Genomic DNA, 26,942 nt, shown 5'->3' with positions numbered 1-26,942 from the left:
TGAGAGGGAGCAACGCAGAAGCTTCAACGAAGAGGAGGTTTCTTGTGAGACACATTTTTCTGCAGCAGTTGCTGGGGCAGAAAAACATTAGAAGAGAGAAGGAGACATTGTTGAGGGAATTCTTCATCAGAGGACTTCCAGCCAAGAAGTCTGGATTCTCATTTGTTGAGCAACAACATGGAGCAATAGATCTACTAACTCTAGTAGGGAGTGTGTAGGCCAGCCCAGTAACAACGCAGAGGAGAGAGGAGGCAATTTGACATTTCATTGGCAAAGATGGAAGGTAGTGAGTTAAGAGATCAGGATCAGTTGGATGGTGCATCCAACTATGTGATCTGGAAGGCAAGGATATCATGCCTTCTGGATGAGCACGATCTCAAAACCTATGTTGACAGTGTGGTAGCTATACCCGTGGATCTAGATCCACTCAAGAAGTACAAGGATGAGATGGAAAAGGCCAAGCAATGATCCTCGATGGAGTGAGAGATAACGTAGTGTGTCACATTGCCGGCAAGGATATTCCCCAGCAGATGTGGGAAGCATTGGCTACGTTATACGAAGGATCTTCCAAGCAACGGAAGATCTACTTGGAGCAAAATATGAGATCCACACAAATGCAAAAGGGGGAACACATTGACCTGTTCCTAACGAAGCTTTAGGAAATCTGAGACTCGTTGGAAATTGTGGGGTCCACACCTCAGCCTACTAAGATGGTGAGGCTGGCCCTGAATTATGTTTCAAAAGAATGGCAAGTATTTGTCTAGAGCATCGTGGGTAGAGAGAGATTTCCAGATTGGGAAGGGATGTGGGCCACTCTTCAATAGGAAGAGATGAGGAGAGACTTAGTCAAGTGCAAACTTGATAGCAGCAGCAGCAGTGGAACGAAGCCCAAGGAGGAGGAAGAGAATGCCACCCTTGCATATAATGGGCAGTAGGAGCAATGGAAGAAGAAGAAAGATGTCTCGAAGATCAAGTGCTTTCGATGTGGTGAATTTGGTCACTACGCTACATAGTGTACTCTCAAGAAGAAGGACAGGGACAAGAAGCATGATCCGAAGGTTGCATCCGCAAAGATTGGGGAGGGGGAGTTGGCCATGGTTGCCGAGATACCTCCAGGGGAAGGGTGGGGTGATCTAGTGTTGTAGTTCGAAAGAACTGCAAATGGGAAGGATCATTTAGGAGTCCACCTCTTGGATCAATACCTTGCTATGGGAACCTAGATTAGAAGTAGTAGGATGGAGCAGTGTTAGTTGGTGCAAAGGAGTGCGAGAGTGATAGTTACAGTGGCTAGGAGTGCCAAAGACTAAGCAACGTAAAGAAGAATTGGCAGCAATGCAGTTGGCACAGTGCAGAGTCAGCAACAACGCAAAGGCTTCAAAGGGTCAACGCAAAGACTAGCAGTAATTAGAACTCCAACAACAAATGCATCATGTTGAACACATGTTCAGTAATTTTGGATGCTTTTTCGTTGTTGATGCAGTAGCAGCAATTGTTGGAGAAGGTTGCAGCACAAATGCAGTGTTGGCAGTGGGAGGGTCGATAGCAGTACAAATGCAACATTTGCGCAATAGTTGGTGGGCAGCGATGTCGGACATCAACAGCACAAAGGGAGATGTTACAAAGAAGGGTGATGCTTCAGTAGGTTGCATTACTAGAGCACATTCCTTGCTAAGAGGGAGTGTTGATTTCAGGTAGCATCCAATGTGCTCTAAGAATCAAAATTTGCAAGAAAGCTAGGACACATTTATTCCAGAATACCCAGAAATCGTTTTGCGAAATTCCACTCAGAGAAGGTTTTATTAAAATAATTAATTATTTTTAATGGAGGCCTAAGTCTAAACTTAGGAAATTAAAATAATTAAAGGGTATTAATCAAATAGTGGGTGAAACTTCTAGAAAAAGACGAGGATCAAGCCAAAGTGATCTGATCCATTGAGTAGAATCTAATATGGGTCATTGGTTCTCAATGAGAAGATTATAAGAGGAGGCTTGATGGGCATTTCGAAATCACATTAGGGAGAGATCAAGAGATCGAATTTCTTAGGGAAGGCAGTGCAACAGTTGCTAGAGAATCGATTGAGGAGATTTCTTGTAATGAGGGGTAGGGAAAGTTTCCGGGGGAAGTTTTCCTAGATCAGAGAATACAAGGCAGAGAGGGCAAAAATATGTCTAGAGAGGCTGATGCAGGGCCACGCAAAGCTACGTTGTAGCAGCGAAGAGCTTCAGAGGGAGATCAAAATTCTGCTGAGGAACAGTCATGATCTAGAGTCGGAGCTGGGGTGTGATACCGGGAGGCCTGAGAGGTGAAGTTTTTAGCCAACAGAGGATCAGAAGGAGGTGTAGCATAGTCCTAGCTGTAGTGACTGTATAGGCTTGACGCAAAGGTAGCGTAGAGGCTCATCTCCAGTGCAGATCAGTGTCGGTTCTTCAAGTGACAAGATGAGATAATCTCACTACTCTTTTGTCTAGTTTCTCTTTGTTTCAGATAGCCAATTGGGCATCCAACAAATTGTATTAAGAAAACTACTGCTTAATTATACAAACCCTGAGTTGTTGCACCAGTTTTCCTGCATTGGGTTTTTCCAGGGACATTTTTCCAAAAGTAACGGTGTTGTGTATTTATTTCTTGCTCAGTTTCTTGTTTTCGCATATAATTTTAATTGGTGAAGGCTACAGTGTATTAGTTTTTGTATTTGCTGTAGGATGCAGTAAATAATTTGTTCAGTAATTTAACAAATAGAAGAACCTTAATCAGTTGTTGCAGTAGAAATTTGGGGCTTCCAAATTTTCAAAGTGGGTTTCCCCACTATCAATCAAGATAGTGACACATTGTCCTTGTACTACTCCCTTGACCTTGAAAGTGTGATATCTAGGGATGATTGATAGAATGGCTATAGTTCCACCCTTAGTTTCCACATGTGGTTGCTCATCATCCATACTGCTATGCTCATTGCAATGGCCTTGCCCTGCCTCCTCTTGCCTCTCATTGTCTGTGAGCACCTTTATGTAATGCACATTTCCCCTCCCCATGTACTTGTGACCTAGTTCCCAAGGCTCCTTACAACTAAATTAGAGTTTCACCCTTCTCAGTTCCTTCCGAGTCTCATCATCCAATTTTTCTTTGCTGGTCCAATCCTTTTGGAGGGATTCTTGGCTTTCTGCTTCTAAGGAAGGAAAGGTTTATGAGAGAATTTATTCTTTAGTATTGTGTCCTCGATGTCTCAGGTTTTGATAATAACACTTTGTAGAGAGTCTAGTTTGAAGGCCTTAACGCAACCAAATAGGGGTTCGAATACTCCTTCAATGAATAACATAATCAGTCTACACTCCAACAACACTATCACCATCATTACGAGCCTCTAAAATTCTAAAATGTGAGCATCTGTTGTACCTATTTGTTTGAGTTGTGCCAACTCTCTGAAATGTGTCTATGGGTCCTTCTTATCAAATTGGTCAATCAACCTTTGTGTGAAGTCCAAGTATAAAGTAATGGTTCGAATGCCCCAAAGTGACTAGCCCATGGTACCACCACTCATGAGCTTCTCCCTCCAAATGTAGTGTAACAAATTTGATGGCTATTGTCTCCAACCTAGCCTTGAGCTGTAAATATGTGTCCAACTTTTGATTCCATGCTCTAGCAGTGCACTTGGATGAACCATCAAAAGAAGGGATGGACAATTTCCTAACTTCCATTGAAGATAATAATTCTGTGAGCCCCTGTTGTACTCTCTTGGCATGTTCCTATATTTAATGGTACAAAAATATTATAAGGACATGGTTGCATGAAATTATTCACCAAGACCCTAATACTCCCTCAAATAATCAGAGAAACCTTCACTTTTTCTTTGTTGTCCCTGATTTTCTGCTAACAGCTCTTCCCATATCTAAGGAAAGACAGGTCTAAGAGTCACTCTACTCGTTGTGACAACCCCTTTGGGTAAATCCCCCTCTTACAAACTATTGTAATATTTTTGTAAATAAAATATAAAATATGAGACACAAATTTCAAAGCTTGGGGACAAGGTTGCTTGGGAAGTTGGAGAAAATGGTTATTAATACAAATCATGGGTTGAGTGGCATGCCTTAATTGGGATGATGGTGTTTAGTTGGATAAGAAGACAAAAGTTAAAAGAGTGATGGAACACGCTGGCAAGCTGACAAAGACAGAGGACAATAGCGCAAAGGGGTGGCAAGGAGAGATCGGTAACGACATCCCCATGACTACACACAAAAGGGAACCACTAGACGAAGAATGGGGGGCATGCCCACAACCTCAAAAGACCATGCACTATGGAAGACAAGGAAAATATTAGAAAAGGAGGTAGATTGGGAAGGAAAGAGGGAAATATCGTGGGAGGATATGAAAAGGGCATAGACATAATAAGAAATAAGAAAAGAAGGAGCATATTGTGGAGTAACTCAAGAAACAAATTTCCAATGAACTAGAGAGCAACGTGGATAGGCTTGTTGTAGAAATAACAAGGAAATTTATCTCATCTTGCTGGTTTTGTAACATTCCAATGTCTTTTGGGTTCCTGGTTTAGGGTAGAGGCATAGGGGTATCAAAGTATTCATAGCTGGAGAGAAATGGTAGATATCATATTCTCTAGGAGTATTTGTTTGTTGGGTGGAGATAGGTGGGTCTCTAGACTCCCAATGGTGTTGGTTGTGTGAGCAATCCCTTGAGCACTTCTCCTCAAGCTCTAAAATTTGGCTTGGGGGTGACATCTAGATGAAAGATTGCTTGTAGCTCGTCTAACATTAGGTGGAGTTAGAGTCCCAATCTCAGTTGCTAGGATTCTTCATTACCAGATAAGTGCTCATATAATTGTGTGTATGTAGATCTTATATGACTACTTCTGAAATGTTTATATGCCATTATAAGGGTGTCTTACGCTTTATGTACCATAGATTGCTATATGGATGCTTGTCGTGCTATGTAAATGCTATTTTGAGTGTTTGGAAAGTTTATTTCATGTAAATGTAGGAATATTGATTCTCTTGTATAATATATATGGAATGGGTTGATCCTAAAGGTCCTCTCTTGAGTCTTGGTGTTGCCTTGATTTAATGAATAAGACAAACATATGGATCTTTGAGTTAACCTGAGTCTGAGCTCATCTAATTGCATGTAATGTTTTATACTTTTTTAGTATGTTGGCTAACCATGGCTATGCTTCCCCAGATCTGGGTGACCTAGCGGCCTCTGGCACACTTCCCAAGGCCCATAACCATCAACTCCCACCTGGCTCACGTCCCTCACGAAATGGCATCCTTGAAAGTTACTCCTCCTCCTGTGCTCCAATTGTCAACGTATGGAGCTCCTCTGCTCCTATGCCCCTAGTTCCATCCCCATGCTCATTCCATTATCCAGGCTCTATTCACCCCATGTCATTCTCCTCGACACTCTTCCTTGCTTCAATGCTACGACTCCGCTTTGCGGCTTTCTGACTATGAATCGAGACAAAGGGAGGGGTTAAAGCCCTGACAAAGGAATAGGCCATGGGCACCAACCCACCACCTTTGACGATGCCACCATTGTTGCGATGTTTGATCATGGAATTCCTAAGTCCATTTATAGGAAGGTCCTCGCCATGGAGGAGGTAGAAATCCGCAGGGATTTCTCGACTCTCTGGGTGCTTAGGAACCTCCTCACACATCAGTTGAAATAAAGAGCCCAAGAGGGGATGTGAGCCTTTGGTTGGATTGTTGAGCTCTTTTCTCACCAAAGTCACCCTGTCTCCTCGCTCAGGCAGCTTTCTAGAGTCCTCCACATGGAATTCCCGCCCAACATTCCCTCCTCCTCCTCCCCAGCTCCATCCCCCTCCCATTATTTGTCGGTTGGCTCCTCCTCCCCGCCCATTCCTTGCGCCCCTATAGTCCATCCCCCTCCCTCCTACGCTCCCATCCCCTCGGTGGTCGATACACCCTCGTCTCTTCCTCGTCCCAGTCCCTACAGATGCTACATTCTAGATGAGCTTCCAGTAGACACAGGAAATATGCAAGCTCAAGGCAGTGCCCAGGTGCAATGTGGTACCAATGTGGCAACAATGAAATTTCAATGCAACATAATTTAGCTACTCGATGACATGGCGACTTTCAAGTTGTTTTTTCTCTTCAATCTGGCCTCTCAACAAGCCACCTCAATTCTCTTATTTTTGAAGGCTGGCAGTCCAGTGTCCTGAAGCCTTATGGCTCGATATGCATCAATTTTGGCTCTTCATGCACCAGTTATGTAGTACTAGTTCTTAGAAGCATTCTTTTTGTCAACTGTCATCTGGTTATGCAAACTATAAGACTGAGAGGCTCTGGTTTCTCCTTCTTGGGACATAGCCCTTCAACTTTTCATTTTTGGTTTCCTCTTTCAAAGGCAGAGAACGCACTCTTGGATGTAAATGTATGTAATTCCCCACTTGTTAACATAATGTAGATATATTTGCTTACAAAAAAAAAACATGGCTATGCTAATGCTAAGGAATGAGGTTCTTGTATGAATGAAAACTGTTGATTTCTTGCATATTTATAGAATGGTTTAAATTCCTATGTGTGTTATGAGCATAAATTATATTCCAATGGTCTGGATGCAATGGATTGTAAATCTTCTATTATTTGAGTCTGACATGTTTGTTTAAGGTTGCTTGAGCATCAGTGAGAGAGGTGGATCTCTGAATTACCATTTTTGTTGTTGAAAGAATGACTATCGGGCCTTGGTGTCAAATTGTGAAGCTTGGGAGCTATAACATCGTTTTATACCTATAAATATATTTACATATTGCAAGGTTGGGTCAAGACTTGATTAAGCTCATGAGAGGTAGCAGAAACAATTTCAAATGCCCAAGAGGAAGGTCCTTTTGGATCAATTATATATTTACATATATGTAATACAAGCTCAGGAGGGATAAACCTTGCCCGGTAAAGGTTCATGCTTGCACACACACACACATATATACATGTCCAAGAAGGAATATTAAATCTTTTAAGTATTAGAGGAGGAGCCTTCAAGGTATAGTCACATATACATAATTGTGTTAAAGCTCAAGAGAGATGGCACATTATATATATATATATATATATATATCCAAAGTGCCAAGGATGAAGAAAAAGAGTGGGGGACATTGGTTGACAGAGGCATTTTTGTCGTCCTAGGGCACTGGACAATTAAGACTAGTGTAGGAGGATGTTAAGTGCCAAAGGGCTAGAGGGCCAGTGGAGACAAACTCTGATAGATGAATAATCCTCCATCTCATAACATAGAAATCACCATTAGGGCATAGGAATATTATTAATGTTAATTTGGCTAGGGGGGGCCAATAATTCGTTATAACGAGAAAATCAAGGTGGTGACGTAGCCCATGCCACAATGGTCTGGTCAAGGACAACATATGATGTGGGCTCGCCAGGAGTGAGACATGGCATGTTGTAGGATGCCACGTGGGCACCGCATAGGGTCCACGTGGGTGCCACACGACAGGACTAGGTGACATGGTAAAAGGTCACTGGGTAAATCTTTGGTTAACCATATCTTTCGATTCGTAAGTCAGATTGGGGTAAAATTTATATCATAGGAAAGGTCTTGACAAGACGAATACAATGGCAAGGTCCATTGTGGGTTTTAAGGAGTTCGAGAAAAGTCAAAATATTTGACCCCATTTCCATAACAGAATCTTGGAGGTCGGGTCTATCATAGTAATTTCCTCCTTTTAATTTTAGTGTGGTCTTAGGGGTGGTAAGGGGGTATGTTATTCCAACAAACCTTCACTTAATTTTTCATTCCAAAATGGAAAACAATGAAAACAATGAAAACAATGGCAAATAAATCTCAGACTCTGTGGAAATAAATCACTTAGGCCAAGTCAAAATTACTTCAACAAACAAAACAAGGAAGTGGATTTGGGTAAATGCAAAACAATATCGGGGCATTTTAAAGCGCAAACTTGCTCGCTTTAAATGGGAACAAAGAAGAAGAAAACAACCCCATAAAAAGAAAGCAAATAAGAGTAGCAAAAATAAAGAAGAGTCAACCATTTACAATGCCACATCTACATCGCTTACTTGGTCATTAGATCTCTATGTCCAGGAACTGATGAAGGCCAGGGCAAGGCTAGAAATTTTGGAAGCTAAAGAACAGGAAAGGGATCACAAAATTTCAGAGGTTACACTTGCAAGTCGATTTTTAATGGAAGGTAATAGCATTCTAAAAGAGCAAGTAACAATGCTACAAGAGGCGTTAGAGATAGGGAAACAATAATGGGAAAACATAAAGACAACATGGAAAACCATGAAAGAATCAATGGCAGCAAACAAGGAAGTGATAATATCTAAAGCGGCTCAGGTGGACACACAAATATCTCAATAGGTAGTCATTTCCGAAAAAGGCAAAAATAGATCAAGAGGGCAAACATTCCAAAAGAAATCAAAACCAGAGCTGAGGACACTAATGATTACATAAGGATGGAGGAAAAAGAAGATGTAAGTGCTTGTAGAGCACATGAAAGAGAACACAGAGACAAAAAAAGATAAGGAAACAAACTTTATTATAATGGGAAAAAGAGACTATGGAAAGAAGGAAAACACTCTCAATTTGACAACAGACTTTTTGAAAGAGAAATTACATTGGAGAGGACAAATTTGTCAAGCAAGAATGGTGGGAAAAATATGTGAAGAGAGGCCTTGACCCATAAAAGTCATCATAACAAGTGTGCAATGCAAACACTATATCTTAAGCAAAAAGAAACTCTTTAAAGGCTCACACTTCTTCTTAGATGAAGTTATAACTAGCAAACAACAAGAGGAGAGAAGAGAAGAAGTGGAGAAAATTAGAGCAACAAGAAACGAAGGGAAAAGAGCATGGTTGTACAATGGTAAAGCAATTATTGCAAGGTTTGGGCCTCATGAAAAAGCAGGGCAACAATTTGGTAGTAAAGAAAAAACAGTTAATTCTATAATAGGGAGGAAACCAATGTTGAAAATAGCAACAAGGAATGCTAAATATAGAAGTGCTAAATTTAGTACTGCTATAAATAGCATTTCGGGATACCTTCCTATTTTAGTTAGTCCTTGAACTAAAATAGAGAAGTAAAAATTCGAATTTGATCTTAGCAGTTGTTTGTAAAATAATTAATTAATTAACCACGAGTTAATTAGTTGTATAAAATCAAACATGAAGTCTATGTGGGGACATGCAACAATTTCTCCATTAATTGAGGAATTTATCCATCAGTTAAAGAGATAAGGATGAGTTGTAATTAGTTGGCTCAGTTAACTGAGTCAAGTCCAGTTAGATTAATTCAAACAGTTTGTTGAATTAATTGTGAGTTCAGTTAGTTAATGCATGCATGCATGTAACTGTTGCACTTCAGATAACTGAATATTCTCTCATAAATAACTCATGCATGTCAGTTCAGACAGAGACCTAGTTGAGATCAGATGGAGGGACAATGTACTATCAGTTGCTAGAATATTCCATTGTGAATATCTCTTGCATGTAGAAGGAATTCTTTCCTTGAGGATTGCACAGTTACTTCTTCAGTTTTTGTGAGTGTGATGAGGCCAATTCACACATGTGGCATCATTGGACCCCAAGAAAAACTGCGCAAGGAAATAGGAGGCTTGGAGGGCTTGAGGAGGACATATACTGTGTCTATTCAGTCTGTGAGTTGTATTGTTTGATTGCAGAGAGAGTAGGATAGCTTGTGAGTTGATTCTTTTTGTAACTCGAACGTATTTCCACTTGTATGATAATACAAAGATTAGGGTTTTAAGCTAAGGCTTTCCCTGGGTTATTTCTTCTGTTTTATGTGTGATTGATTTCTCATTCTTAGTTATATGTGTTCTCATTGATCTTGCTCATATTCGATTATGCTTCCGCAAAGTTTGTTGTAGAAGTAGATCTTGTATTTTGCTTTAGTATATTGCATAATTTGTTGATCTACAGTGGGAATTTCTAGGTGATCAAGGCAAAGAACAATATACAAGAAGGGAGAATTTCGAAGTTTGAGGTTCCTGAATATAGAAATCGAGTTCTTATCACATCTCAATTTCACCAATGGCGTTCAACGGTTTAAGACTCAAGTATGCCCTTAATGGCAACTCGAATTATATAGCTTGGAAGGATGGCATGGAATCAGTATTAGAGGATAACAGTCTAAAGGACTTCATTGATCAAGAAGTCCCAAGCTGACTGATGCTACTCAATTGGCGGAATGAAAGAAATGTGTGGCTAGAGAAAGGAGAATCCTTTTGGAGGGAGTTCGAGAACACATAGTCTCGAGTCTCCATGGGAAGGAGACACCATTTTCGATGTGGAAAACATTTAAAGATCTATATCAGAACAACAACGATCAGAGGAAGCTGGCGCTGAAAGACAAGCTTCGAAAAATCAAGTGTGAAAAGGGCAACACGATCTCTACATATCTGAACAAGCTCACCACCTGTAGGGATGAGCTTGGAAGTGTAGGGATCACGACTGTTGATGATGACATGGTGAGTGTTGCACTCCTCGGTCTTCCTAAGAGCTGGCATAGCTACTAAGACTCGGTTAATGGAAGAGAAAAACTACCAGATTGGGAACGACTTTGGTCGGATCTGATGCAGGAGGAGATAAGAAGAAGCACCAGAGATGGATCCTCATCGAAGCAAGATGATGAGGAAAATCTAGCCTTAATGAGTAAGGCGAGATTTGGGAAAGGGAAGGCGTCCCATCCCAAATCTGGTTCTTCCCATGGTGGGAAGAAGTTTGAAAAATCGAAAGTGCGATGCTTTCATTGTCATGAAGTGTGCCATTATGGTATGAATTGTCCACAGAAGAAATCCAAGAAGTTTTCCTCGAAGGGATCTGATGGTGAGGCACTGGCCTCACAGTTTGAGTTGGATTTCTCGCTTATCGCATGCATGGTTTCATCCATGGTGGGATGTGTGTGGTACCTGGATAGTGGAGCTTCATTCCACATGTCAAGTGACAAGAATCTTTTCAGTACCTTGGAGGAGAAGGATCTCCAGATGCAGATCGAGATGGGCTATGATTGAAAGTACCGTGTTTCAGGTGAAGGTAGGGTTGTGTTTCATAGGGAGCATGGAGTTCCCCTCACCCTGATTGATGTACATTGTAAAGTATGTACCAGGTCTGAAGAAGAATCTTGTGTCTGTCGCTATGCTAGAAGATAAAGGCTATGATGTAGTCTTTAGTAAAGGAAAGGTATTCCTGAGGCATATCGGTACTGGACAGACAAAGCGAATTGGGATTCGAGTAAAAAATCTCTACAAGCTGGAGGTAGACATCTGTGCTGCATTGAGTTCCAAATCTGGGATGGTGCAGAGCCAAGATGTTGGCGAACTATGGCATAGAAGACTGGGCCACTTGCACCATGGAGCCTTGAAGATCATGCAACAGATTTCTACCAGATTACCTAAGGGAAAACTTGAGCAGATGAATACATGCAAAGGTTGTACCTTGGGTAAGTATGCGAAATCTTCCTTTCTGGATTGAGAAAGTAGAGCTGGAGCAATCCTGGAGTGAGTTCACTCATATGTTTGTGGACCTTTCTCTACAGCCTCCACCGCTAAACAAAGGTACTATGTTATTTTTATTGATGATTTTTCTCGTAGATGGTGGATCTACTTTATGCAAAAGAAGAATCAGACCTTCTTGAGGTTTTGTGAGTTTAAAGCCTTGGCAGAGAAAGTATCTGGAAAGAAAATAAAATCCTTGCGTAGCGACAATGGTGGAGAGTATGTCTCCCACCAGTTTAAAGACTTCTGCGCTGCAGAAGGAATTAAACGGGAATTGACGGCACCCCATAACCCACAGCAGAATGGAGTGGCCAAAAGGAAGAATAGATTGATTGTGGGAGCAACTTGAGCGATGTTGCATGACCAAAGCCTACCACTGCATTTGTGGGCTGAGGCATGCAATACAACAGTATACTTGTAGAACAGAAGCCCGCACCGTATACTGGGAATGAAGACACCTATGGAGGCCTTTTCCGGGAAGTGACCAGATGTGAGTCACTTCCGAATCTTTGGATCATCAGTCTACTGTCATGTGACCAAAGATGCCTGGAAGAAGTTGGATCCAACAGTTGAGTTGGGAATACTTGTGGGGTACACGGATACACCCCATAACTATCGGGTGTACATGCCTACTAGTCAGAGAACGGTGGTACGCATGGATCTAAAGTTCGATGAGCAGAAAGCCATGTGATTATCACTTGAGAGGGAGCTCAAGTTGCATGCAGAGGAGGAACTTTCAGTTCCTAAGGAGGAGGAGCCTCAGATTGATGCGGAGCAGCTGCATGTAGAGGATCCGGGAGTGGAGACATCCACTCATGCTGAGACTTATGGAGATGGGTGGAAACGCTCAAGGGAAGCTGACAGGTTGATGGTGGATGCGCGGGAGAATGTGGGACAATCATATTCTCAGCGTAGACAGAGGAGGTCACCTGAGCGGTACACTGGGTACATGGCCCTGGTTGGGGAGTGTGTAGATACCGAACCTTCTTCATTCGAAGAGGTAGTGCAGCAACCAGTCTGGGTTGATGCAATGGTCGAGGAGTATGACTCTATCATTTAGAACAATGTGTGGGATGCTGTCCCAAGACCTCAAGGTAAGTCAGTGGTGAGTTCCAGATGGCTTTACAAGGTAAAGCAGGAAGCTGATGGTAGTGTTGAGAAACATAAGGCAAGGTTTGTTGCCCGAGGTTTCTCACAGGTCCAGGGGATCGACTACGATGAGACTTTTTCTCCCGTAGCAAACTCATCGACTAGATCGATGTTGGCACTATCAGCTCAGATGGGGTGGAAGATCCACCAGATGGACGTGAAGACATCATTCCTCAATGGGAAGATTGAGGAGGAGGTGTACATTGAGCAGCCTGAGGGTTTCGAGACCTTAGACCGTGAGTCGCATGTGTGCCGACTCAAGAGGGCTTTGTATGGGCTGAAGCAATCACCCCGTGCTTGGTACACCAGGATCCATAGCTATTTCACCAAGTTGGGCTTCACCAAGAGTGAAGCAGATGCGAAACTTTACCACATCATGGTAGAAGGTAAGCCATTGATCATTATTCTTTATGTCAATGCTCTGATTTTGACAGGTGATGATGAGTTGATACAGTCTTGCAAGGAGGACCTTGCAAGAAAGTTCGAAATGAAAGACATGGGTCTTATGCACTACTTTCTAGGCATGGAGATGTGGCAGAAAGATGGTGAAGTATTTGTGTCTCAAGGCAAGTATGCCAATGAGATACTCAGGCACTTTCACATGGAGAAGTGCAAGCCCATGCAGACTCCTCTAACTGGGAACTGGAGGAAGGAGGATGTTACTTCGGGTGAGGTAGTAGCTGCTACTGTTTATCGGTAGTTGGTGGGTTCACTTATGTATCTGGTGAACACACGACCTGACTTATGCTTTGCGGTGAACCAACTGAGTCAAGCTATGGTTCAGCCTACCAAGCTGTTTTGGAAGGCAGCAAAGCATGTGCTGAGATACCTCAGAGGCACATCTCAGTTTGGATTGTGGTACAGACGGACAGAGGGAGTGAAGCTTCAGGGCTTCACAGATGCGGATTGGGTAGGGAGTCCATCAGACCGGAAGAGCACTTCTGGAGGAATCTTCAACCTTGGTTCAGCTGCAGTTTCCTGGTACAGCAGGAAACAGAGGTCAGTTGCACTTAGCTCAGCAGAGGCTGAATACATGGCTGCTAGTCAGGTTGCATGTGAGGCCATTTGGATGCAGAAGATTCTAGTGGGATTGTTTGGTCAGAAGATGGATCCAACCATGATCTACTGCAACAATCAGACTTGTATCAAACTCTTTGAGAATCCAGTTTTTCATGATAGGTCCAAGCACATTGATATCCGGTATCACCATCTTCAAGACTGTGTGGTCAAGAGTCATGTTGTTGCTATATGTTTCGACCGAGGAATAGGATGCAGATATTTTGACGAAGGCAATGTCAAAATGCAAGTTCGAGTTCCACAAAGACAGGATTGGGGTTACTGATAATCCTTTTCTTGTTGAGAGGGAGTGTTGAAAATAACAATAACAAATGCTAAATATAGAAGTGATAAATTTAGTGCCGCTATAAATAGCATTTTGGGATACCTTCCTGTTTTAATTAGTCCCTAAACTAAAATAGAGAAGTAAAAATTCGAATTTGATCTTAGCAGCTGTTTGTAAAATAATTAATTAATTCATCATGAGTTAATTAGTTGTAGAAAATCAAACATGAAGTCTATGTGGGGACATGTAACAATTTCTCCATTAATTGAGGAATTTATGCATTAGTTAAAGAGATAAGGATGAGTTGTAATATTGAGTTGTAATTAGTTGGCTCAGTTAACTGAGTCAAGTCCAGTTAGATTAATTCAAACAGTTTTTTGAATTAATTGTGAGTTCAGTTAGTTAATGCATGCATGCAACTGCTGCACTTCAGATAACTGAATTTTCTCTCATAAATAACTCATGCATGTCAGTTCAGACAAAGACCTAGTTGAGATCAGAAGGAGGGACAGTGTACTATCAGTTGCTAGAATATTCCATTGTGAATATCTCTTGCATGCAGAAGGAATTCTTTCCTTGAGGATTGCGTAGTTACTTCTTCAGTTTTTGTGAGTGTGATGAGGCCAATTCACACATGTGGCATCACTGGACCCTAAGAAAAACTGCGCAAGGAAATAGGAGGCTTGGAGGGCTTGAGGAGGACATACACTGTGTCTATTCAGTCTGTGAGCTGTATTGTTTGATTGCAGAGAGAGCAGGATAGCTTGTGAGCTTATTCTTTTTGTAACTTGAACATATTTCCACTTGTATGATAATACAGAGATTGGGGTTTTAGGCTGAGGCTTTCCTCGGGTTATTTCTTTTGTGTTATGTGCGATTGATTTCTCATTCTTAGTTATATGTGTTCTCATTGATCTTGCTCATATTTGATTAAGCTTCCGCAAAGTTTGTTGTAGAAGTAGATTTTGTATTTTGCTTTAGTATATTGCATAATCTGTTGATCTATAGTGGGAATTTCTACAATCAACAAGATCAACATGGATGAAAAGGGGTGAAGACTCAAAGTTGAGTCTTGTGTACCAAGTCGTGTAACAATCAAATCCTACCCAGGTCTACATAAGTCTAGTTTGTTGGAACTGTAGAGGTTACCCTTGGAGGAGGGGACCTAGGATAGGGCCTATTGCAAAAGGTAGAGACATAAATTGTCTCACAAAAACTCATGAACATGATGGTTATAAAACTCCTATGTTTGATGGTTATTTGAAATTAGCAGTTTGGAACGAGGCAACAAAAAATGGCAAAGGGTATGGAGGAATACTGGTTTTAGTGAAACAAAAAGAAGGTCGTCACGTAGAGTTTGTGAAAGAACATTCAAATAAACAATATTTATGGTTAAAAATAATAGAGAATGAGAACCACATAAGAATTGCAACATGCTATTTTGCACCTCAAGTCTCAAAAACTTACAAAAATAAGGAGTTAGATAGCAAAGACCCATATGCAGTTTTAAAGCAGGATATTGTTGTATATTCTCAGTAGGGAGAAGTTCTTTTAATGGGAGATTTCAATGTTAGAACAACAAATCAACAAGCAAGTATGTTTTGTTGCAAAGAGGATCACAATCCTATCTGGCTCATTGAAGAGGAGAATCCCCAATGGTTGAGATGTTCAGAAGATGACAAAGTTAGCAATCATTTTGGAGAGGAGTTGCTCACGATGTGTGGTGCTTTCAACTTAATTATCTGCAATGGTCTAGATAAATGGAAAAGGTTTGGGAAGTTCACTTGCAACACATACAATGGGGCAAGTGTTGTTGACTACGTTATTTGTTCACAAAGCTTGATAGAAAGGATAGATGAAGTTAAAATTGGAGAGCATATGTGGGACTTAAACTCATACCATAAGACAACATAGAAGGAAAACCCAATGTTCTCGGCAATCGATATCAAGGGGAAAATTTCTTCTAACACAAGAAAATTGCACTATCTTCAAAACAATGTTGGAGAGATCAATTCAGAAGGGGAATAGGGGTTCCCAAAGTCTCAATAGTCATGAGTTAACAAATATAATTCAGAGTGCATTTGAGAAGTGCAAAAGAGCAAAAATAGGAAATCTAAATCAAATTGCTTTCCTGTAAATGCTTGGTTTGATGAGGAATGCAAAATGACAAGGAAAACCTTGAAAAAAGCAGGCAAGGAGGAGAAGAATGTAAAGTTACATAAGCAGATTTTAAAAAGGAAAAAAGATGAATTCATGCAAACAAGGCGAGAAGAGTTAATATATCTAGGCAAGAATAACCCAAAGCTTTTTTGGCAGGAACTTCAACAAAGGAAGAAGCAAATTGAAAATAATATTATAGCCAATCAATGGTTTGATTATGCAAGAAAACTTTATGAGAAAAAATCAGAGGATGAGCCTCCTCCTAGGATCAACACAACTACAGAGCTTTTCACATTACAGGAAGTACAGACAAGAATTAAGAAGTTGAAAATAGGAAAGGCAAAAGACTTGGTTGAACTTCAAGCAGAATATCTAAAGTGGGGAATGAACATTCTCGCACTGCACATCATGGAAATATTCAACAACGTCATTTGACAAGGATTCCCAAGAGTTTGGACAACTAGTCTAGCAATACCCATTTTTAAAATTGGAGACATTAATAATCCCTCCAACTATAGAACCATTATGATCAATCCTTTGTTTGCAAAGCTCTTCAGCGGCATAGCAAAAAATAGAATCAGTAAGTGGGCGGAAGTCAAAGAAAAGAGGGCAAAAGGGCAAGCAAGTTTTAGGCCGAAGCATTCTACAATAGATCATGGTATCACGTTGAGACACATTATTGAAAAGGTTTGGGAGGGCAAAGAAGAAGTATTTTGCTGCTTTGTTGACTTCAAAAAGGCATTTGACACGGTCCCTAGAGATAAGTTGTGGAGTAGAATGAAAGAACTTGAAATTCCTTTGCATTATAGAGTTGCTGATCATAGGCTCTATGAAGAGGCGAAAGTCAAAATTAGAACTTCAGCAGGCATTTCAGAAAGCTTTAGAAGTGACATCGAAGTCAAGCAAGGCTGCCCTTTATCCCCTACTCTTTTTGGTTTATATATTGATAAATTGGAAGAGTGGCTAAATCTGCAAGGTGGGGATGGTGTTTAGTTGAGGGAGTTTGTGATAAAGGTTCTTTTGTATGCTTATGACCTTGTATTGATTGCTAAATTAGCCTAGGCATTGCAGATGCACCCTATATTCCCTTGAGCATTTTTGTAAAGAAGTGGTGATGCAAGTCAATACCAGTAAGACCAAAATAATGATTTTCTCAAATAAAAAGAAGCAGAGCCGACATACGTTCTTCTTTGAAGGTAACATTCTTGAAGAAGTAAATGAATACAAGTACCTCGGGTTTGATTTCAACAACAAGCTTAATTGGGAGCATTGCAGAAAGAAGAAAATTTTAGGAGGGTGGAAAACACTATATACTCTTCAAAACAAATATAGAGAGGCAAAGTTATGGGATTGGAAAACAATTAAAGTGATTTTTGGGCTCCTAGTTTGTCCAGTGATATTTTATGGGTGTGAAGTGTGGGTTAGCAGCATCCTTGTCTCAAAATGGAAGCAAGTTGAGAAAATCCAAAAACTCTTGATCATGGGCAAGTTTAAAATAAAAAGTTTAGTTTCTTATGAGGTGATGTTGAGTGAAACATGAACAACTTCCATCGAAGCAATTGCTATGGTGCATCTCATAAGGTATCTACAAAGAATTGAGCAAATGGGAGAAGGTAGATGGCCTAAAGTTATCTTCAATGAAGGAATGAGTGAAATAAAGAAATCATGGATGAGATAAAACAACAAATGGATGCAAAACTAGGATATTTACCTCAATGCATTTCTCACAAATAGCAAGGATTTAAAGAGTTTTGTTATGGAGAAGTTTCGTAAGCGTATATGAGGAAAAGGGTTGGGTAGAAAGAAGTACTATGTTCAAGAATTCAACCCCACTTGTGATCTCCAACAAAAAGAGTACATTGGAGCTAGCATTCCATGGAGAGCAAAGATTCTTATTGCTCAATTAAGAACTAACTCGCATCAACTACGGTGCGAAACAAGTCGGTGGAAAAGACCTAAAGAAGCTTGGGAAGAACGAGTGTGTGCTTTTTGCACCTCCGAGGCAGTGGAATCGGAAAAACATTTCATTTTGGAATGTGATGATTTCAAAGACATCAGAGACAGTTACAACAGTGTATTAACATCAATACGTTGGCATTGTCTTTTAGTGAGGGGAGTGTTAAAGGGTTGGGTAGCTTATCATTAATTTAAATAATAAAAAGATTAAATTGCAAAAAGCAAAAAACAAATAAACTAATAGTCCCAAAAACTATATTATATCTAATCCCATGGACATTAAAATTTCATTTCATTTCGTTTCATTTGATATATAGTATAAATGTAAAATTTCATTACGTTTGATTTGATATATAGTATAAGTGTGTGGTCTGTGTGCTCCCACGTTGGACATATTTTCCGGAGATTCGATCAAGCACCCTCGTTTCTACAAAATTACTTCTCTTCCACGTGGCTTTATAACAAACTATTGTGTAAACGTCCACTCCTTTACTAGTAATATGTGACCATCTGCTTCGTGCTCCTTGGAAAATACTCGTATGGCCCCACCAGTTGCCCGCTGCCCGCTGCCCGCTGGGGGCGATTCTTATATTCCTGTCCACCGGTTCAGCCTCGACTGAAACTTCCGGGCAACTGCGAAGCCTCGAGCTCAAGACGTCCGGCGTTGGAATCTCGCGGTCTGCATCTTTTCCAATTTGTTTTGTCCTACCTGAAAAAATTGAGTTGGGCTTCAAATTGCATAATTTTTTAGCTGATCCAGGAGCTGTCTCCTGAAATTTTGTTCAATGAAAGGCAGTTTTCGGTATTCCTTTTGACGAGATTTGTGCGGCTAATGGACGATGTCTCACGTTCGAATCGCTGGAGCAGCAATTATGCCGTCGTGAGGTTTGAAGTAGAGTTCGAGCTTCTACCTACCGCGCTCAAGGGAAGACAAGGAAATGGAAGACCTAACGAAATGGAGCTACAGCCGCGGTAGAGAGCTTGCAAAGGTAGCTGATAAAATGAATTTTTAACTAATTCGCTCGACAGTGCTGTTTTTTTTTTTCTCTCTCTCTTAATTATCCGATTATTTTTCTCTCTGCCATAGCCACTTTCTAGGTTTTGACCTGGTTGTTCGCATTATTTGATCGTGCCTGTGGTTTAAATTAATCTAAGGCCCACTTCATTGAAGACGGCTATCTTAACGTTAAGATTTTCTGCATTCTTGTACTAGTTTACTAAATTTTAAGTATTTAACAGATCAAGGTATTTTTCAAATCTTATACGGATGCTTAAAACATATTGTTATTTATATCAAGGATGAAATCTTCAGTATTGGTTTAAGTAATTAATGAAATTTGTTGTCACTTGTCAGCAGTATCAAGTTCTTGTAAGGGGCACTTCACACAGACTCTTAGGTTAATGTTAAAATTTACTGCATTTGTGTGCCAAGTTTACTAAATGCTCAGTATATTAACCGATCACAGTATTTTCAGATCTTGTTATGGATGTTTAATACATATTGTTACTATAGAAAGATTAAAGTTCACAGAGTATATTCATGGATATGAATATACATGTTGCGATCCTTTAGAGGACTGTTCCGGCCTTCAGGCTTATACTGTGTTATTTGTTGCAAGTAATTTAACAGAAAATAATTAATGATAATTCCTTAGTAGCATCTGGTAGTGCCTGTGGTTTTAAGTTCTTCTGACGGTCATTTCATACAGAGTCCAGACCTGAGACAGGTATGCTAATGTTAAATTTGCAGCATTAGCGTTGGAGTTTATTAAATTCAAGTATTTTAACAGATCCTGCATTTTTTTGTCTCTATCATGGGGTCTGAATACGTATTGTTAAAGGTATCAACAGTATTGCTATAAAAATTTACTAGTTTCAAACAATTCATTGTCTTTGTAATATAACCCATTCTTGCAGCACCTAGAGAAACTATGTTAAAAAAAATGTTAACGCAAGAAATATAGATGGATAGATAGATACAATAAATAAATAAATAAATAAATAAATAAATAAGCTAGAATAGATGCATCTTAACCCCCGATATTTTAAGAACAGAGAGTGCACATAGAGGTTTGGACATGGTTTTTAAATTTTTTAATCCTCTCCGTGTTCAATAGATCCAGGTTTATTAAATAAGCTAGAATAAATGCATCTTAACCCTTGATATTTTAAGAACAGAGAGTGCACATAAAGGTTTGGACATGGTTTTTAAAATTTTCAATCCTCTCCGTGTTCAATAGATCCAGGTTTAAGATGGTTCTCTGTTTAGCTGTCACTAAAAACTAGAGTTACTGGACTCCTCTCAGTACTTAAGATATCCGGCATTGAAGTGGATCTATCCTAGTGTTGACATGGGCAAAGTATCTGGTGATGGGAATGTAAAATGCAATATTCAGTATGCTCTTACTCTAATTGCAGAAAGTCAATTCAAATTTCTTGCTTGCACTTCCAAAACAAATAGTTGTAGAGAAAGTAGAAACACATAAATATAAATAATAAATGCGAACAGGACTGTCTGCAACGGCAAGTGATTCACAACCATCTATCTACCAGCTCTGAACAATAAATATTAGAAAAGTAACTTAATTGCAAAGCCATAAAATTCGCAAAAGAACCGTAAACATATGAATAGTATAACCTTACAGTGGTGCAGATGACAAAATTAACACTGAAAATAGCTCATAGAAAGTCCATCACAGCCATAAAGTTCAAAAAAGAACCGTCAACACATGAATAGCATAACCTTACTGTGTTGCAGATGACAAAACTAACACTGAAAACAGTTCACAGAAAGTCCATCACATAACACCATGTACTCAAAAAATAACCTCGAGGGCTTCTTCTTATTAAAATCTCCTGAAATATTTCTCAAAATTACAGAAAAGCAAGAGCCCTTGATAAAAGGTGCTTTTAGACATATATAGTGTACAGGTTGCAACTATTTCTTAGGACTTCTTGCATTCCCATTGACAGCTACAACCTTTGGACTTCCTTTGTTTTGTCCTACTCAAACCTGATGTTGGAAAGATATTCCTAACGCTTGCCTGAAGATAAGTTGCTCTAGGGAGACTTCGTATGTAGCTACATCTTAAGTCATGGGGCCCATCTCCATTTTAAGTCTACTAAAAATTAATTGATGAAATTTATGTCTCTTACTTGCTCAACTATATGTTCCTTTAATACATCTTTGGTGACTTGAGTGACCAATCTGATTAGGAGCCCCCCTGGAGTTGATGTGGTCTTCTAACCAAAATCTTTTGCATGGGCCTTGGCGCACCCATATCTTCGAGCTTGGGCAATCGACACTGTTCAATCATCTTCTTAGGGACTATGTGTAATTGTGTTCAATTGCTAATTGATGCAGATATATCTTTTTCAGCATTGTGCTTATTTTCTGGCAATTGGCTAGTGCTGCATAATTAAGCTGCTTTTCTTTCGCTATCATTTTAGGCAGGTGTGGAGGTGTGTCTTGAATCTGATCTCCCTCTTGCCATTTCTTCAACTCATAAATAGCCAACTGGACACCATGTAGCAGTACTCTTTTGCCCTTGACCGTATCCAACAATGCAAGCAGTTGTGTAGATAGGTCTTGGAACTCTTTTAGGTTAGTGTACAACTGTCTTAATGTTATTCCCAACTCATCCTTGTTAGAATTTTAAGCCCTAGGTGACTAATGTCCTTATGATCTCAATAAAACAAGTAGATAGCTGAATATAATTATAGCTGAAATTAAATTTCAGACCATAGCATCGATCACACATAGTTAGAAATTAAATACCAAAATCATAAAAATTAATTTCTCCCACAAATTGGTAATTACTCATTCAAATCAGCTTTATTCCTTCCAAAAAGTTACAAGGAAAGCTCCACATGCTGCCCAAGAGAAAAACAGCATCACAAATACCAAAAATGCCTTGAAGTTGAGCTTCTACAAGCTGTGAGAGAGGTATAACTGCTGAAAAACATCAGCAACAACAATTCTCTGCTGTATAATACTGCTGTATGGACTGTATGACCACTGTATGATTCTACAAATCCATACGGAACTGCCCATATGAATGTACGAAATTGCTGATGGATCAGAGAAAGATCTCTTTTTGTGGTGCCCTGCCCTGTGAAGAGAGAAAAAGGGAGACCAACCTGAAGTGGTGAAGCTAACAGCGAACTGTGTGCTGCTTGGGAATTCCTCTTTCTTGGTTGCCTGCTCTTTCTCTCTCTCAAATATTCACGTGTGTATAAAAGCCTCTACCTTGCCCTGCTTTATAGTTTTAGTAGAGAATCTGTTTTTAATATTACTACTAGTCTAAGTACAATTTTAGACTCGATTGCAAAAAATAAGACTTTCACTTCTTTATTAAAGTGAATTACAAAATAGATTTATTTATGGCAAAACTAGCATTACTTTTTGAAAATATCTCGAATTACTTCTTGCATGTTCACACTGAACATATTCAGAAGTTCCCATATGAACTATAATTCTGAACACCCCCCTCTTAGCGAGGAAGGTATTTTGCACCAATCCAAGTTTGTCTCTGAAAACCTCAAACTGCCCTTTTGCCAAGGGCTTGGTCAGAATATCAGCTATTTGCGAATCCATGGTAATATGCTGAAGCTTCACTGATTCTGTTTGAATCTTGTCTTATATGAAGTGATCTCTGCTCAGGGCTGCGTGGGAGTGCCCCCCCCCCTTTCCCCTGAATCCGCTCCCGAAGCACGCTCTGCTCAGGAGTGGATCCAGAGTGACCTCGGGAGCACTCTCCACTTGGGAGCCGGATCTAGAGTGACCTTGGGAGCGCACTCCCTTAAAACAATTTTGCTCCCTGCCTTTCCCGGAGTGGTTGGGTGAAATGTCCCCAATTTCAATTTTTCCATTTGAGGAGGTCAACAAAGATTTTGTGGGTCGTGAACTTCCACGAGGACGCAGGAGCAAAATCGTACTAGTGAGCTGAGGGAGTTTCAGGGGGTATTTTGGCCGGAGGATTTAGGAGGAATTTCACTAAGGGTGGACCAACAATTGTGGAGAATTTCAGGGCTGGAAGTTGTTGTTCCGGGGAGAGCCAAATTCATCATTTTGGGCTTGCGCAGAAGTTTCACTAGACAAAATTTGTGGGTTGGATTCTTCTCTCTTATGCCCGGTTTGAGAAGAGATTTCTCTTAGTTCTTCCTAAGGGAAATTACAGGGCCATTCCACAGCTAGTTGAGGAGGGATAAGTGACATATTCAACAGTTGTAGTTTGTGGGGGACGCAGTTTCTGCCAGGGAGGGTGTAGCACCGTTTTGGGTAATTCGGGGAGGTCGGAATTAGCCCCAAATATTTCTGGTTTTTGTTGGGTAAGGGTCAAGGAGTCTGCTCCTAAATTTGCAGAATTTTTGGAGGAGTTTTGGTGCCCCAAAACAGCAGGATTGTTTTGCAGCGAGTTAGGAGGAAAGAGCTTAAATTTTGGGTCCTGGTGGACGGTATAATTTGCCAAACCCTTTCTGGGTTTTTGGCAAGGACCTCAAATCTAATTTTGCAGAATTTTCTGGGCAGATTTGAGGGGTCAAATGAGGGTCTCAACACAGCCGGCAATGCAAAATTATTGGGCTAGCATAGATTTTCTGATAGATAAACTCCAATAGTAGTTGGGCATTGGCATATCGATCACCTGAGGCTTGTAGCTTGCCTTGTGCAAGCCCAGGTGCACTCTTTCTATTTCACATTGTACTCAACAATTTATATAATAAAATTTCCCATTTTTGGCGTGTTTGGGAGCATTTCTGGGTTGTTGGTGTTTACTAAAATGTTTTATGTTGTATTGTCTTGCATGTTTTTATTATCACTGTAAATTTTTCCATTAGGAATATTACAGTGGTATCAGAGCGTGATCTTGGCCAACTGTGGGGGAGCTAGCAAGATCGTGGAGGTTTTGGCCATGCATGCATAGTGACTGGTGAATTTATGGGCACTTCAAAGACACAGAAAGGGAAGAGTACACAGGGGATCATGGAGGAGTTGATGAGGCAGAACCAACAATTGAGGAGGTAAAACCAACAATTCCTAGAGAGGATGTAGCAAATGGTGGGGATGTTGAGTCATACCCAACAGAGAAGTCATGTGCATGCACGCACAACCCAGCAGTACAACACCCATACGTATGGTCAATTTGGTTGTCTTACCATGCCTCATTTTCTAGATGAGCCAGAGGAGAAGCATGGGTCAAGGATGAGATCATCTTGTAGATGCGGGGAATTAGAGGGTGAGACTAGGGGGCGTTTCTACTGGTAGAGACTGGGCTTTAGATGCCAGAAGCTCGAGGAGGAGGTTGAGCAGGAGGACACACAGAATGGTGAGGGGCACATCGATATACCTAGTGTGGCACATGAGTCACCATTGTTGGAGACCTCTTTGATAGCACCAGTTGACACCTTGACGGAGAGAGTGGAGCATACACCCATAGAGCCATCTGATGATTTGGTGTTTGTTGTTGATGAGGTGCCATCCGTTGTTGAGATATCCATTGATGATGTGTCCAGGACTGTGTCCAAATTTTCAGGTGATGGAAACCTACAACATATTGGGGAGGTGCCTGGAGATATATCCATTAGTTAGGTGCTAATGCACACAGAGGTACCCAGAGCCGTGACAAAGTTCTCAGATGATAGCTAACCACAACAACATGGAGAGCACCTTGAGGAGCGTGAGCTAGATGAGGATGTTATGCTCGATGAGCTACTTGTGGAGGGACAACTCAGGACTCCAGTTCAACCCATGGTAGAGGAGGATGGGCAGTGATCTTTTGCACCTGCCATTGATGGAGAGCAGATAGATGGGTAGGCGGTCAATAGAGCTGCAATACTTCCAGTCAATAGCTCTCTTCAGACTTACATAGATGGGGCTTGCAACAATATCAGGTTGCCTTTGCACGTTGGAGGGAGAGTGCCTGAGTTACCTAGACATATTTTATATGTTGACTGGGCCAGTGAGACGAGGCAACATGAGTTGCGTAGGGCACAACACTCGCATGATGGATTTGTTACGTACTCGTGGGTTCTTGCATTTGATCCCTCTCATGGGGTTGGGTGGCAAGAGGTATTGAGTTGGTACCTAATAGGTCTGACTAGGTTTTTGGATACATTCATGATCGAGAGCATAGATCAACAGGGGTCGTGGTTTTCCAGAGGGGCTCAAGGGCTGGATCATCGTTGGGACCCAGGTGGGAATCCCCACCACTGCATGGATTGGGTCAGTCATGGTATTAGCAGGATGGTGGATCCAGTGATTGGACTCACCCCTATTTTCATATTCCCACTAGAGTTTTGGACAACACCCGTGATAGGTTGAGCTAACAGAGGAGCAGGAAGACTCCATGAGTTGTCTTGGCATGTTTGCCATGTGTGGGGGGCATAAGATGATCAGTGTTCCTTGGCAGGAGGTTGTCAAGGGAGGTGGCATCAACAAGCCACCAGATAGTTCCTTGTATGGAGAGGAGGATTTCCCATGGATATATGGGGCACATGGGTCACCGATGAGCAACACCTTAGGGACACCCCCATAGGTATGTAGGGAGATTCACATGTTAGATCTCTCAGGGAGGATCAGGAGGGGAGGTCCAATTATCCAAGGTTATGGAGATCAGAGAGTGGATACGGTGACACTGACAGGATGCAGATTGATACTTAATGGCTTTGTTTTAAACCATGGCATCTAGGGATGTATAGTGGCATACAACGGTGTGCAACGATATGCAGAGGGGCACAGAGGTGCACAATGGTGCGAAGTGATGTGTAGGGTTGCACCAGGGTGTAGGAGGAGTGGTTCACATTGCAGTGCATTTCCTCATAGTGTGACGGACACATCGATACATGAGGGATACCAACTGATCTAGAGCGATGCGACGACACGTAACAGGGTCCAACGGTGCATAGAGATGTGCAACGGGGTGCACTTGTATGCTAAGGGGCATGAGGATACATTGTTATATGCAGCAACGTGCAGGGTTGCACTGCGGACTGGGAGAGTGCTGCTAGTAGGGAGATGTTGATTTGGGGTAGCATCAGATATGCTCTAGCCACGAAAATTGGTGGATAGGCTAAAACACATGAGATCTCCAAGACCTAGAAATGGTTTGGGGCAGAATCTAATCAGTTTGGAAGATATTAAAATAATTAATATTTTTAATGGAGTCCCCAAGTCTAAACTTAAGGAAAATAAAATACTAATGTGAATTAATATAAAGCTGAGTTAGAATGGTCCAAAAGTCATGGATCAAGCCAAATCTAATCTTAGCTGTTGATTAGGGACTTAATCTCGATCGTTGATGGACCAACGAGAAAAGTATAAGAAGCTTGAGGGTCAGTTGGAGAACAGATTGAAGGAGACCAGTCAGTTCGATTTTTGCAGCGAGGTAAGCTGAGAAATTCGAACTAGTGGTTTGGAGAGCAGCAGGAGGCAGCAAGTACGGAGCAGAGAGTCACGATCAACAACAAAAGACCAGCCAGAGGCAGGAGAGGCAAATGCAAGGCCTTTTAGGCAGACACTGAGGCAGTAGGAGATTGTGTAGTCACTAGAGGGCATGCGTGGGTGACGCAAAGAGGCCCAGGGCTGACACAGACAAGCAGGGGTTGACGTAGAGTGTCTGGGAGCCACGCAAAGGTCAGCCAGGCTGACGCTGGGATTGGGAGAAGTGCTGGAGAATTTTTCTCTTTGTTGGTTAAGCCAGTTTGGCACCTGGTTGTATTGAAGAATTGCTGAATAATAAAATCCTCCCTTGCTGCATTGGTTTTCCCACATTGGGTTTTTCCGAGGACTGTTGTCCAAAATATTTGTGTCGATGTGTTGATTCTTGTG

The 26,942-nt window shown here is 41.0% G+C and overlaps 1 protein-coding gene across 2 annotated transcripts in view; it reads left to right on the top strand.

Moving 5' to 3' along the window:
- Positions 1-18,657: 18,657 nt before the first annotated feature.
- LOC149244625 (uncharacterized) overlaps positions 18,658-26,942 on the top strand; it is a 94,392-nt gene continuing 86,107 nt past the window's right edge. For both annotated transcript variants that reach the window (XM_089374927.1, XM_089374926.1), the window contains exon 1: positions 18,658-19,104. In XM_089374927.1, the coding sequence (XP_089231053.1) occupies positions 19,054-19,104 (51 nt within the window). In that variant the 5' untranslated portion in view covers positions 18,658-19,053. The remainder of the gene's footprint in view (positions 19,105-26,942) is intronic.

The sequence above is a fragment of the Pinus tabuliformis genome, chromosome 8 (assembly GCF_031772625.1).
Source record: "Pinus tabuliformis cultivar Carrire ecotype Pingquan chromosome 8, CPIR1, whole genome shotgun sequence".
NCBI classification, from domain to species: Eukaryota; Viridiplantae; Streptophyta; class Pinopsida; order Pinales; family Pinaceae; genus Pinus; species Pinus tabuliformis.
This window is presented reverse-complemented; position numbering and strand designations above follow the sequence as displayed.